This window comes from Anabrus simplex, chromosome 14, assembly GCF_040414725.1.
Source record: "Anabrus simplex isolate iqAnaSimp1 chromosome 14, ASM4041472v1, whole genome shotgun sequence".
NCBI lineage: Eukaryota > Metazoa > Arthropoda > Insecta > Orthoptera > Tettigoniidae > Anabrus > Anabrus simplex.
This window is the reverse complement of record NC_090278.1, coordinates 67,329,190-67,341,455: the sequence shown is the minus strand read 5'-3', so window position 1 is coordinate 67,341,455 and position 12,266 is coordinate 67,329,190. Positions and strand designations below refer to the sequence as shown.

The window sequence follows — 12,266 nt, the reverse complement described above, 5'->3', positions numbered from 1 at the left end:
GACCGGCGAAAAGCGAAGGTTTAACTTGTCGATGTCATAATTACGACCGATTACGAGATATATCGTTTCTAGTCAATCTTCAAGTGTAATCGATGCTTATAATCGTTTCTAAACAGTAGACTATTCGTATTAGGTAAGCTAGAGGGAGAAGACAGTAACATCATCAACTACAACAACAAGAAAGAAAAGAGTTTTACTGTCGAGTTGTTTAAATGCCACCAAATTAATTTTGTATACGTTGCTATTTTCGGAGTGAAAATAAAGTCCAAAAATTGTTTTTATCAAACTGGAATTGGGCAGCTGAAAACGAAGGTCATTCGAGCGGGTCAGGAATGGAATGAATGAAGCCCCCATCTAGTAGGGAGAATAGGAATTGTGCCGTTTGCCGAAGACTGTCTGACTTCTCTGGAGCAATGATTAATGACTGACAGATCAAATGAAATGATACTGGAGAGTATTGGTGGAATGGAAGGAAAACCTGCCCCGCCTCCGCTTTCTCCAGCACAAATCTCACATGGAGCGACAGGGATTTGAAACATGGAACCCAGCGATGAGAGGCCAGCGCGGAATTGAGCAGTTAAAATTTGAAATTTACAGGTGGCTACACATTTCTTTACGTCGCCGTGGCGACCGGGCACCTAGGGGATTTGTCCAGCCCTGCTTTAACTGCCTTCCTCAAAAATGCAGGTTTGCTATACAGATCGGCATACCATTTCCTTATGGAAACTAAATTAAGCATTACCACAGTGAACTAGAAGTATAACTTACCTCTTGACAAGCGATCCACACTCTCGAATCGGCCTTCCACCTTGCTCCTTAGGGAGTCCAAGTCGAATGGGGCCGAGAATCCGTGGTCCACACTTCGACTCTTGCTCCTATGGAAAGAAAAGAACAAAAACAATAAGTCCATGGAGATTTTCATTCATGAGCAGTGCACAAGGATATAAATAAATACTTCCAGAGAAAATCACAGCTCACGGCGATAATCTTGATCCTGAGAGAGAAGAAAAGAAATTGATTAATATGGTCAAACTCGGTAACTGCATTTCTCATTTAGAATAGAACATGTCATGGATACATCGCAGAAGGGTGTGGGTTCACAAACAATACGTACATTTTTTGGCAGTAATAGGTTAGAATGCATAGTAATTTGGTTAGCAGGACGAGTAGACTACCCCATCTCCCGTGATGTAGCGAGATTAACATAAATTCTAGGGGTTCTAAAAGGCTACACTCCTAAAGTTCATGTAAATATCATTATATAACCGTTGTGCAGACTGGAGCAGTCTTGTTAATCGCTTCAGTGAGTTTGGGTACTAAACTCTTTAATGCCAAAAATCCGGATTCTAATCATCATCATCATCATCATCATCATCATCATCAGGCTGGTCTTCGGAAATTCCGAAAGGAACTCCATTTGAAAATATATGCTCTTCAAATTTGCACTTTAATTTCCGGATTGAAAACAAATATGTACAGTTGCTCAGAAAAACGACATGATATAAGAGTTCTTCCAAACTTACTTCTCTCAAAAATGCGTAGGCCATCCATAAATTAAGTTTCCCTGTTTCTTTTCTTTTCTTGTAAAGTAAATATATTTAGCCGGGAAATACGAGCATGCACGACAGATCTGGTGTCAGTAGCGTAGTAGCAGTGGCTCGAAATGGCTCTTCAAAATGGTTCGATTTGTGATCAAGTTTCTATGGAAATTGCGATGGGCCATTCAAAACAAGGGGCGTGGAATGCTCAGTGCAAGTGTTGTGCTGACCATGGCAATGCTTGGCGCTCAGCAACTGTCCTGCAGGAATTCGGCTGGAAGGTGTTTGATCATCCACCGTATAGTCCTGATCTTGCTGCCATTGATTTTGATCTTTTCTTGCACCTCAAGAAATGCCTGTCCTCTCGGCATGTTCACACGGACAAACAGCTGAAGACGAATGGCATACGCTGGTTCCATTCTCAGGCGGCAGACTTGTACGACACCGGCATACTAAAGTTGATCGCACGATATGACAAGTGTCTCAATTCTGCTGGTGATTATGTCGAAAAATAGCTCCAACATTGCTTTTTGTTGTAACTATGTTGTCGTTTAATGTTGAAAACAATTCCTGGCAGACCCAGTAGAGGTCCCCATACTACCAAGAACATCAAGAACATAAAATTAAGCAATTTTATCAATTGTGCTGAAAGTTTTTTTTTTTTTGCTAGTTGCTTTACGTCGCACCGACACAGATAGGTCTTATGGCGACAATGGGAGAGAAAAGGGCTAGGAGTGGGAAGGGAGCGGCCGTGGCCTTAATTAAGGTACAACCCCAGCATTTGCCTGGTATGAAAATGGAAAACCATCTTCAGGGCTGCCGACAGTGGGGTTCGAACCTACTATCTCCCGAATACTGGATACTGGCCGCACTTAAGCGACTGCAGCTATCGAGCTCGGTGTGCCGAAAGTTGAAGGGCTAAAGGGCCCGGAAAGGTTTCGAATTGTGAGTCTTGAATAGCTCTATCAAACTAAAGAAAAACACATTTCAAAAATCTCTTCCGGCCTACATGAAGTTCTCAGAAAAGTAGCCTAAAATCGCTTGTGTCGTTACTCGTGTTATTTATGATTCAAATCCTAGCCAAATTAACTTATTTACATAGTTCTTTCTGTAATGTGTTCCTTGGTTCAAAACACTCAGGCGGTTTTTGATTTGTTGAAAAATGTCCCTGCCAAATGTAGTTATACGGGCTTAAGTGAAACTATGTGTTGACTCACATAAGCGCTCGCAGGGGTAGAAAATGGCAAACTGCTAATCTAATAGACCGGATGAGGATGATTAAGAAAAGGACTGTAATTTTTAGGAATAAATAAACAATATATTCTCATACTGTATTATATTTTATTTACTTAAATTTCGTAGTTCATATTCCGAGGATTTTTTTCAAAATTGAGTTGCTTGCCTGAAGGTTTAGAACTAGGGATTTTTACTTTAAATAGAAAAAACTTCCCTATGGCCCTCCTATTCGAACCTAAAAATATGTTCTCGATATCCACACGAAAGCGAACAATATTTTGATAATTAAAATTATTTTTTTTTTTTTGCTAGGGGCTTTACGTCGCACCGACACAGATAGGTCTTATGGCGACGATGGGATAGGAAAGGCCTAGGAGTTGGAAGGAAGCGGCCGTGGCCTTAATTAAGGTACAGCCCCAGCATTTGCCTGGTGTGAAAATGGGAAACCACGGAAAACCATTTTCAGGGCTGCCGATAGTGGGATTCGAACCTACTATCTCCCGGATGCAAGCTCACAGCCGCACGCCTCTACGCGCACGGCCAACTCGCCCGGTGATAATTAAAATTAACTCGAATAACATCTTAAATGCGAGAAAATACAATACGATCTGCTTATGCTCTTTGAGCGACTATCCATTCTAAAATAAGCCAAACTAGTTAAGATACCTGTTCTCCTTGCGAATGTAAGAGCAAGGATTGAAATTGAAAGAGATAATATTAACGACCTTCTCATAGGATACATAAATAACATAGTTTATGCCTCTTCGACACTCAAGCACACGCCACTTACGCTGGCATTGACAGAAGCACCAGTTTTCTAGATGACGACGGAAAATGAAGTGTGAATAATATGTATCCTAAACCTATACAATATATATTTTTTTTAAACGCAACTCGCAGTGGCAGCGCTTAGGGCGGCGGAGGGAGGGGGGGGGGGGGAGAGAGCAGTCACCCACCAATTTTTGGAAAACAAATTACAGTTTTATTCCACTTTAGCCAACTAAAACTAGGAATTATAAATAAAAAGCAATTTGAACAAATTCCGTCGTCTCTTTAGTTAATCTTTCCTTTAATTTATTTAATTATTAACAAAATTATTATAAATACGCACAAAATATCGTTCGTCGCGGCTAATCGAATTGCACAGTGCCACAGCAAGTAGTGGAGGTAGAACTGAACAGACATATTGACTGAGACTGATAGACTGACGAATGCACTTGGCAAACGGGTAACATTGGCAAAAATATTCCCTTCGTCGCAGAGCATTGCTGCCGTGCTTCAGGGAAGAGAAGGGGAAGTGGGGTTTATGACGGCGACAGAGAATGTTCTGCGCGTATGCACAAGTTTCCTCATTCGACTCGCGCAGGGTTGTCCTCGTATCTTACAGGAAAAATCCAAAATTTGTTTATTAAACAGCCGTAACTGCACACACAATGTACAACAAAACACTAATTACGACACATTTGTTAGTCAAGGAATGCAGGAGATAGTTTCTCCTCCCGTCTGTCGGTCGCAGTAACGTTCTTTATTATTTAATATGCTCGAAGATGCCATGCTGCCGCCCACGATTCTGTACTCCTTCACTTACAACGTTGTAAACGGAATGAAATACTGAATGAAGGAAGCAATACACCGAATGGTTTGATTAGAATCTATATTCAATATGCGCCGCCCTACTTCGATGCACAGTTCACAACCGTATAGTAATGACCTTTGAACTTTGTTCAGGAAGTGTGGTGTGTCGCGCACTACCTTTGTCTCCCACTTACCACTTCCCCACCCTTCCCTTATTTTCGCGAACATAAATACTTTCTCCGCCAATCAGATTGCTCCATCGTTTTTAACGTAAAAATAAGTGCATTCCTCATTTTTGTCGGTATAGTTCTGATACACACTGTATTCTGTAGTACTACACCCCGCTAAATCTCTCAGACATTGTTACTTTTTGTTATCAATACATTTTTGCCTCCCCCCCCCCACTTCTAGTTTTCAATCACGCTACTGACAACTCGGAATATAAATACGACACGATAATGAAAATGGCTGAATAAATAAATAAATTATAACCCGCATCAGTTCTCAAATCCTAATTAGTCCGCTTAGCATTCAACAATACAACTGTAGCCTGCAAACACTTACCGTAGAATGGAGCGCTCATTCTTCAGCTGGGCTGTTAACAAACGAATAACGATTCGGGCCCGAAACGGGAAGCCTATTAGCGAAGGCGACCAGAGCCAAAACCACAAGAAGTCTGAAGAAAATGGAGTTTAAAGCCCAAAAGGTACGCTCCATTTTCGATAGGGCCAACCGTTTACCCGTTATTTTAGTTTTATATAGACAAGAATTAATCCAAATTTGATGCACACCCCTGTAAAATACTCCACTCGTTCGAAACGGTAAAATATATCAATATCGAATTATCCCTTGCGTGACTAGGCATTTCAAGCTATATCTTCACTAAATTTCAGCTCTATCTGTCCAGCTATTTTCGAGCCTACCCCGAACCAACAGACAGACATCTCATTTTTATTAAAAGCGCAGAGGGGCCAACCTTTGAAATGGCTTTTCAGTAATCCCCCATCCATACCCTCAGAAAAATTTTCGAGTCAAATCCAAAGAACACTCACCCCTTCTGGATAATGGCACCCTTTTGCCCTTTCCAACAAAAATGTATTCTAAAATATATCAGAGTACAAAATACAACTTGCACATAACCAGTTAGTTCTGTCATAACACATTCTTCGTAGCTTGTTTCCCTTTTTGTACGACTTTTCTTGAAGTTTCCTTCCCCCTGTGAGGACATTCTCACTTTCTGAACAATAAGCGATTCCAGTGTAGGTGTGATTATTGTAGACCAGAAGTCTTTTCTGTGCGAGAGCTTCTGTTAGACACACTTAATACTGCAATAATACAACATTACATTTTATAGTGAAGAACAGCAGAGTAGAGCTCTTTCATTCACAATGAATTTCACAACGCTCACGGGTAGCAAAAGGGAATGACGACTGAAGTATCGTTGCCAACTCACAAACGAGGAAGGTTGAGTTCTAATGCACGGAAAGATTCATTTTTCCTCCTTTCCTTTATTCTGTATAATTTTTTTCGTAACAATGTCGCTTTTCCAAACTAATTTGCCCTTTGACCGTAATGCGGTAATCGTGAGGCGAAATCCGTAATAATTACGAATAATCCGTAATTGTTGGCACCTCTGTCTATATTATGGATTAAGTTTTGCGCTAAATCATTTTCCACCTCACTCAACTGATAGCATGAATCTCGGTTATAACGACACTCGTTTGTAACGCCATGTCGCTATAAACGAGTTCGACTGTATCTATCGTTTAAATAAACGACGGGGACGAATATACCTAATGTATATAGAGGGTGGTTGCCTAGTTGCACTGCCTCTTAAAACAATCACCACCACCACCACCACCACCACCACCACCACCACCACCACCACCACCACCCACTCCTTTGGTGGTGTAAAATACAAAATTCAGACTTTGCTGTACTAATTGTGAATAACATTTTTCAGACGAACTCCTTTCCAACAGGCTTCTATAAACGTTTCCCCCTGCTCTAGTAACACGTACCTGTTCTACCGCGAGTCAAATAAAATAAGCCCAGCAGTCGAGCCGGCGCGGTGGTCGATGTGCAATGTTTCACCAGCACGAGGATCTGTCCACTACTGTCTCATCCAGCTGGCGCTCAGAGCTTGGCACGTTTTCTGCTGCCTTGCCTACCCCGCCCTGCATTGCGCGAGGGGATGAATCAGCGAGGAATGTGACTGCCAGATGTTCAACCCCCTTCCGATCGTTAGATGTCAGACTTACTCCCAGCCACAAGAATCCAAACTAGACGGAATATATGACGCTTTTATGCAAATAAGTACATATTATTGCAACGACCGAGTGTCTGTACATGGACTATTTGAGTTCTGTGGAGTTTTGTGGAGTTCTGTTGCAGGTGCAATAATACCCATCTGCATAATTTTTAGCTTTGGCGTCTACCTGCCAGTTTGCCTGAGTTCTTGTAACTTGAAAACTACTGGATACATTTTTAGCACATTTGATATTTAGAATCCACCTGTCCTTGGGTAGGTTTAGGGCCAATATTATTTCTGAACCTCTGAACTGACTGCGGGTTTAAACGAAACCGAAAACGTGATTTTGCACTCCCACAAAATGTACACAACAAAACTCAATGGAAATCTACCTGCATCATGTGCATCATTCCAATAAAACCAAACCAAACCCCACGGCACTACAGCCCTTGAAGGGCCTTGACCTACCAAGCGACTGCTGCTCAGCCCGAAGGTCTGCAGATTACGAGGTGTCGTGTTCTCAGCACGACGAATCCTCTCGACCGTTATTCTTGGTTTTCTAGACCAGGGCCACTATCTCACCGTGAGTTAGCTCCTCAATTCTATTCACGCAGGCTGAGTGGACCTCTAAACAGCCCTCAGGTACAGGTAACAATCCCTGACCTGGGCGGGAATCGAATCCGGGAACTTCGGGTAAGAGGTAGGCACGCTACCCCTACACCACGGCATCATTCCAAGGAAAGGAATTTTTTAACATACGGTTCTAAGAATGGAAAGATTCCAAGGAAGACTGAAAAGGAAACCCGGTCCAACGTGGCCTGAGGAGAAAAGAATAATGCGTAGTACAATGATGAAGGAATACTTGAAAGAACAGAGGAGGAAACATTAAGAAAGAATGAATTGAAATTGACAACTGGCCCATAGCATGTCTCATCGTGAAGAATAATAATCTTGATAAAATCACGAATAATCACTATTGTTTAAAGTAATTATTTAAATATGATTTCAGTAATTATAACTAGACCTCGGATTTTTAGGTGGTAATAGGTTAGAATGCAAAGTAATTTGGTTTGTAGGAAGTGTCATGCAACCCGTTGTACCACAATGTAGGAAGACTAGCATCAATTCAAGGAGTTCTATAAGCTGTACTCTTAATATCTATGCAAATCTCATAGCATAACCGTTGTACAGTGTAGGGTATACTTGTTACTGGCTAAAGTATGTTTGCATTCTAACCTATTAGAACCTAATAATCCGGACTCTAGTTATAACTACTGGGACGAAATGTGGACCATAACATTTTCGGTAACTAGAGTCGGGATTTTCAGGTTAGAATGCAAATTTACTTAACCGAGTAACAAATATATACTACCCTGCACAACGGTTATGCTGTGAGGTTTGCATAGTATTAGCGGCACGGCCTATGTACTCCAAAAAATTCATCCTACTCCCGCTACACTGTGGAAGACCGGACTGGACTACACTTCCTACCAACCAAATTAGTTTGCAAAATCTGAGGTCTATTGACAACTGTTATAAACCCAACTAAAGATCGTATGAATTATTGCCAGGGGAAGGACTTGCAGCACATAAATATGACCTAGCGGTGTTTATGACCTGAGAGCTCGTAACAGCGCAATGTTTGAGTACAATAAAGTAGGCTAAACTTTCAGCATCAATTCCCGACACGTAGAGGAAGAAAATATGTTGTATGGATATGGGTCTGGAAAAGTTTTGTTTCGAAATTAGAACTCATTTTCTAAAACTCAACCTCATTGGTCATGGGAAACACACAAAAACAGAACGTAACCTACCGGTATTACCATACGAAACTATGAAATAAAAAAAATGCTCTCCGTTAGCACTGATATGCATCAACCTGCCGTATCAGTGCAGCCGCATGTATCGATGCTAACGGAGGGCATTTTGAACAATTTTCGTACAAGGCGTAATCAAGAAGTTTCCGTTTGAGGGCGTTGCTGCAGAGGACATGCAACGTAGCGCGACTCCGATGCGAGTATGTGGACATGTAGGCAAAGGGATTAACGTGGTAGTAGTGTCGTGCCGAGGTGCGGCCACGTGAACTATAGCGACGTTAAAACAAATGCGTCCAAACAGGACCAACGGTCCTATTAATCTGTACTTGTCAAACACCGGTGGACATCCATCGGAGATTGAAGACTGTATGGAGCATCATGTCTGTCGAAAACCACCGTTGTGGAATGGTGCACCAACTTCCGTGAGGTCGTGTTTCTATACAAGATGCCAGTTGATCTGGGAGGCCAGCCTCATACATGACAGAAAACACGCGACGGTGGATGAGGCATATAGTCCTGATCTCTCCCCATGCGATTATCACCCCTTCGGTCCCCTAAAAATATGTCAACCTGCTGCGTTGTTTGGAAGAGTGCTTCAATGCTCACGGCGATTTTGCCTGATTGGCATCCCGATTCAGGACCGCACGGCCGTCGAATGGAAAATTTTGATCACCGCTTATAAAGAGTTTCCTGTCGTATGCCGGCACGTTCCATTCCTGTATGTTTCTCATCATTAATGTAGGCCTACTATGTAGAATTGTAGTGCGAGGAATGTGTCCAGAATATTGCTAATGCACCTGTTCAATTGGACATCAGACATCGGGTAACATAGCACAAGACCAAAAGGGCATAGCACTAACTGCCGCGGTTTACCGATGCCATAAAACTACAATGAGTTACTGTTTGCTGGACGACTAGTACCATATGTCCCATTAACACGTGGCGCAGTTTACAGTGGCGAAGAGAACACAAGAACTGGACAGCACATTTAGCCTAATTACTAGGGTCCGAATGTTTAAAGGCACATCTGTGAAGATCATAGTGAAGTAGTAGAAAATCACTATTTTTCCCATCACAATTTGGACAGAAATACTCATTCTAAATGGACAAAATCTATCAATATGAACATTAGTGATTGTCATTAACTTATTAGTTTCTGGTTATACTTCACACGGTAATTTTTAACGACATTTTAATCATTGCGATGTTTTTAACGCTCCAAATTAAATCCAAGCTGTCGGAAGGTGAAACTTGGAAACTACTCACGTGACACGACATGAATTATATTTTTACAGCTGCTGGAGAAGACTGACAGGGACGAGTTGGACAGACAAAAGACTAATATCAGAATCTTCAATGACGTTAATGAGAAACGTACGTTATTTTATTCTATATAGAGCAGAGGAAAGCTAAATTTCTTGGACACGTCCTACGACATTACACCTTTCTCCAGAATGTCTTCGAAGTAAAGGTTCTAGGGAAAAAGTCGAGAGGAAGACCACGTCTCTCATACCTCAGGAACTTAATCACTCAGCTGGGTTTTGCTTCTTATGTCATGATGAAAAGGACTGCTGAAGACCGTGGGATGTGGCTGCAGCGAGAATGGATGGATGGACCCACAGCATCTATGTATGAAGCAGACTGCAATCACGATATTTAGTAATGTACCGGGAGGTACACCTCTACGGCGCACATTTAAATCTTGCGCCAATTAGAACTCCTCTACAGGAGAAACACTGACCTTGGAACTAGACCTACTTAAACTTTTCCTCACAATATGTCACTACCGTAATTTTGCGCCTATGAACTTGTCAGTACTGTGTGAATTTCAACTTGTTTTGTTTTCCATTGATCAAGAAGTGTGGACATTCTCTCATAGATGTCACTACAAAAATTATGATCATGCACCCTGGTGCGAAGTGAAAATTTTTTTGGAAGAAATTTTGTATTCACAAGTTTGTTCTTTACGAAATTATATTAATTCATTTTTGAGTTGGCAATATTGATCTCTTCTTTCCGCCTGTTTTGAATTCAGCCAATCCCTAATTTCTGTAATTAATTTCTAACCAATCACGTGTTTCCTCTTCGATTTTCGAGTGTAACTTTTGATGTTAACCAATAAAACGCCGTGGGTGTGTCTTGATTATTCAGGACAGGTCTCGAACCTTCCCCGAGGGTTTATAAACTGCGGATTTTCACGTCTCTTGGCCACTTGATCAACATCTAACTAAGTGTGTGTATGTGAAGCAGGAGGCGGGAGGTGCCTCTTTCATCAGGCAGCAGTACTTCGACAAGGTATGGCCACGTAACATCTTCACCTTTAGCCAGCTCCGCAGTTTAACCCGAGGGATAGGTCCGAAACTTTTCCATGTTACCTGCTGTTCTAAATATGTAATTTTTGCCGGCTTATGTGAAACTTCATAAAATCTTTAACTGTAAATCGGGGATAGAGAGTGCTGTACCCTCTCGAGCTCCCCTTCATATTGGTTTGAGGTGACTACGTTTCGTAACTGGTTTTCTTCCTTTCTGTAATGTCTTAAATTATTCTTATACGAGTCACCTCCATAGTTTGGGAATAGCCCCTGTTACATCGGCCTAGTTCATTTCAGGTTTTAGAATGAGTATTTAGGAGTGCAAGTACACGCCTCCATTCATTTTGGTATTTCGGGCCATTTACTTAACCTGTTCTTTTTCGTTAAGGCCCAGTAGGTTGTGTACAAGATTCCCCCCGGTGTCATTTTTGTAAGTTGTGCCTTGATGGCAATTAATTGTAAAGTCTGGTATTGCCTTGAAGAGGCTTGAAAAACTGAGAGCGTGTCAGCTCTTTTCAAGTGTTGTAAAGGTGACTCTGGGAGGCTTGACATTGACATTTTTGGAGCATGTGCTCCAGGCATTAGAGGATTTCTGCCCTTGCACTAAAATTTGTGCTTTGGTAAAATTGAGCTATGAGCTCAAAATTGTAAAACTAGGGGCGCGCAGCACAAGAGTGTAAAAATCACTAAAATTGGGATCTTTCTTGTCTTGTTTCTAGTTTGTCATTGTACCTGATATATTACTGTCTTCACTTAGTGAATGATTGTTAAGTTTGAAATTCTAAAAATAAAAAAAAATAAAAAATAAAAAAAAGGAAAGAAAATATAACCTTGTTACAGTTTTAAAATTAACTTTGATTTGGTAGTTAGACCCATTCACCCCGGCACCTTTCACCTCTGCTGATCCACCAACCAAGTAAAATAGTAGTTTTGTCAGAAGAAGTTCAAGTATTAATATTACAATTTTCATGAGTTTTGTAGGAAACTTTACTCGCCTCATTGTCATAAATGAAAGAGCTACATTCATGATTACAGTCCATTTTAAGATAATTGCACACTAAAATAGTAACAATTTCATTTGTCTGTGATTAGTGGTTACAGAAACAATAAATTTAATATTGTAAAAATACACTTTTAGAGGAGAATAATACAAAGTAAAAAAATCCAGTATCTCAGTAAATATTTATGATAGACCAATGAAATTCAGTACACTAGTTCAGTGTGCAATTGTCCCAATAGGGAACTACCAACATGAATGTATCTCTTAACTTATAAAAAATAGACCATAAAATACTCGACATAATTTGAGAGAATCTAAATAACAATATTTGGAAGTTTCCTACAAGAAACTATTTTTCCAAATATTATGATTGTAGTCTACTTTATCTAAATACTGTGGTTAAGAGCTGTAATATCATTCATGTCACAAGTAGTTTTTGTGTTTAACCTTCCGACATCTTCGGGTGAATTTTCAGCTTTAAATATCATCGCAAGGAATAACCCGTTATTAAAAATTAACCATGAAGTGTAACCAGTA

The 12,266-nt window shown here is 40.8% G+C and overlaps 1 protein-coding gene across 2 annotated transcripts in view; it reads right to left on the bottom strand.

Moving 5' to 3' along the window:
- The window catches only part of mtd (mustard), a 952,680-nt gene that overhangs the window by 585,824 nt on the left and 354,590 nt on the right, over positions 1-12,266 (bottom strand). For both annotated transcript variants that reach the window (XM_067157991.2, XM_067157992.2), the window contains exon 4: positions 769-875. In XM_067157991.2, coding sequence (XP_067014092.2) covers positions 769-875 — 107 coding nt within the window. The remainder of the gene's footprint in view (positions 1-768; positions 876-12,266) is intronic.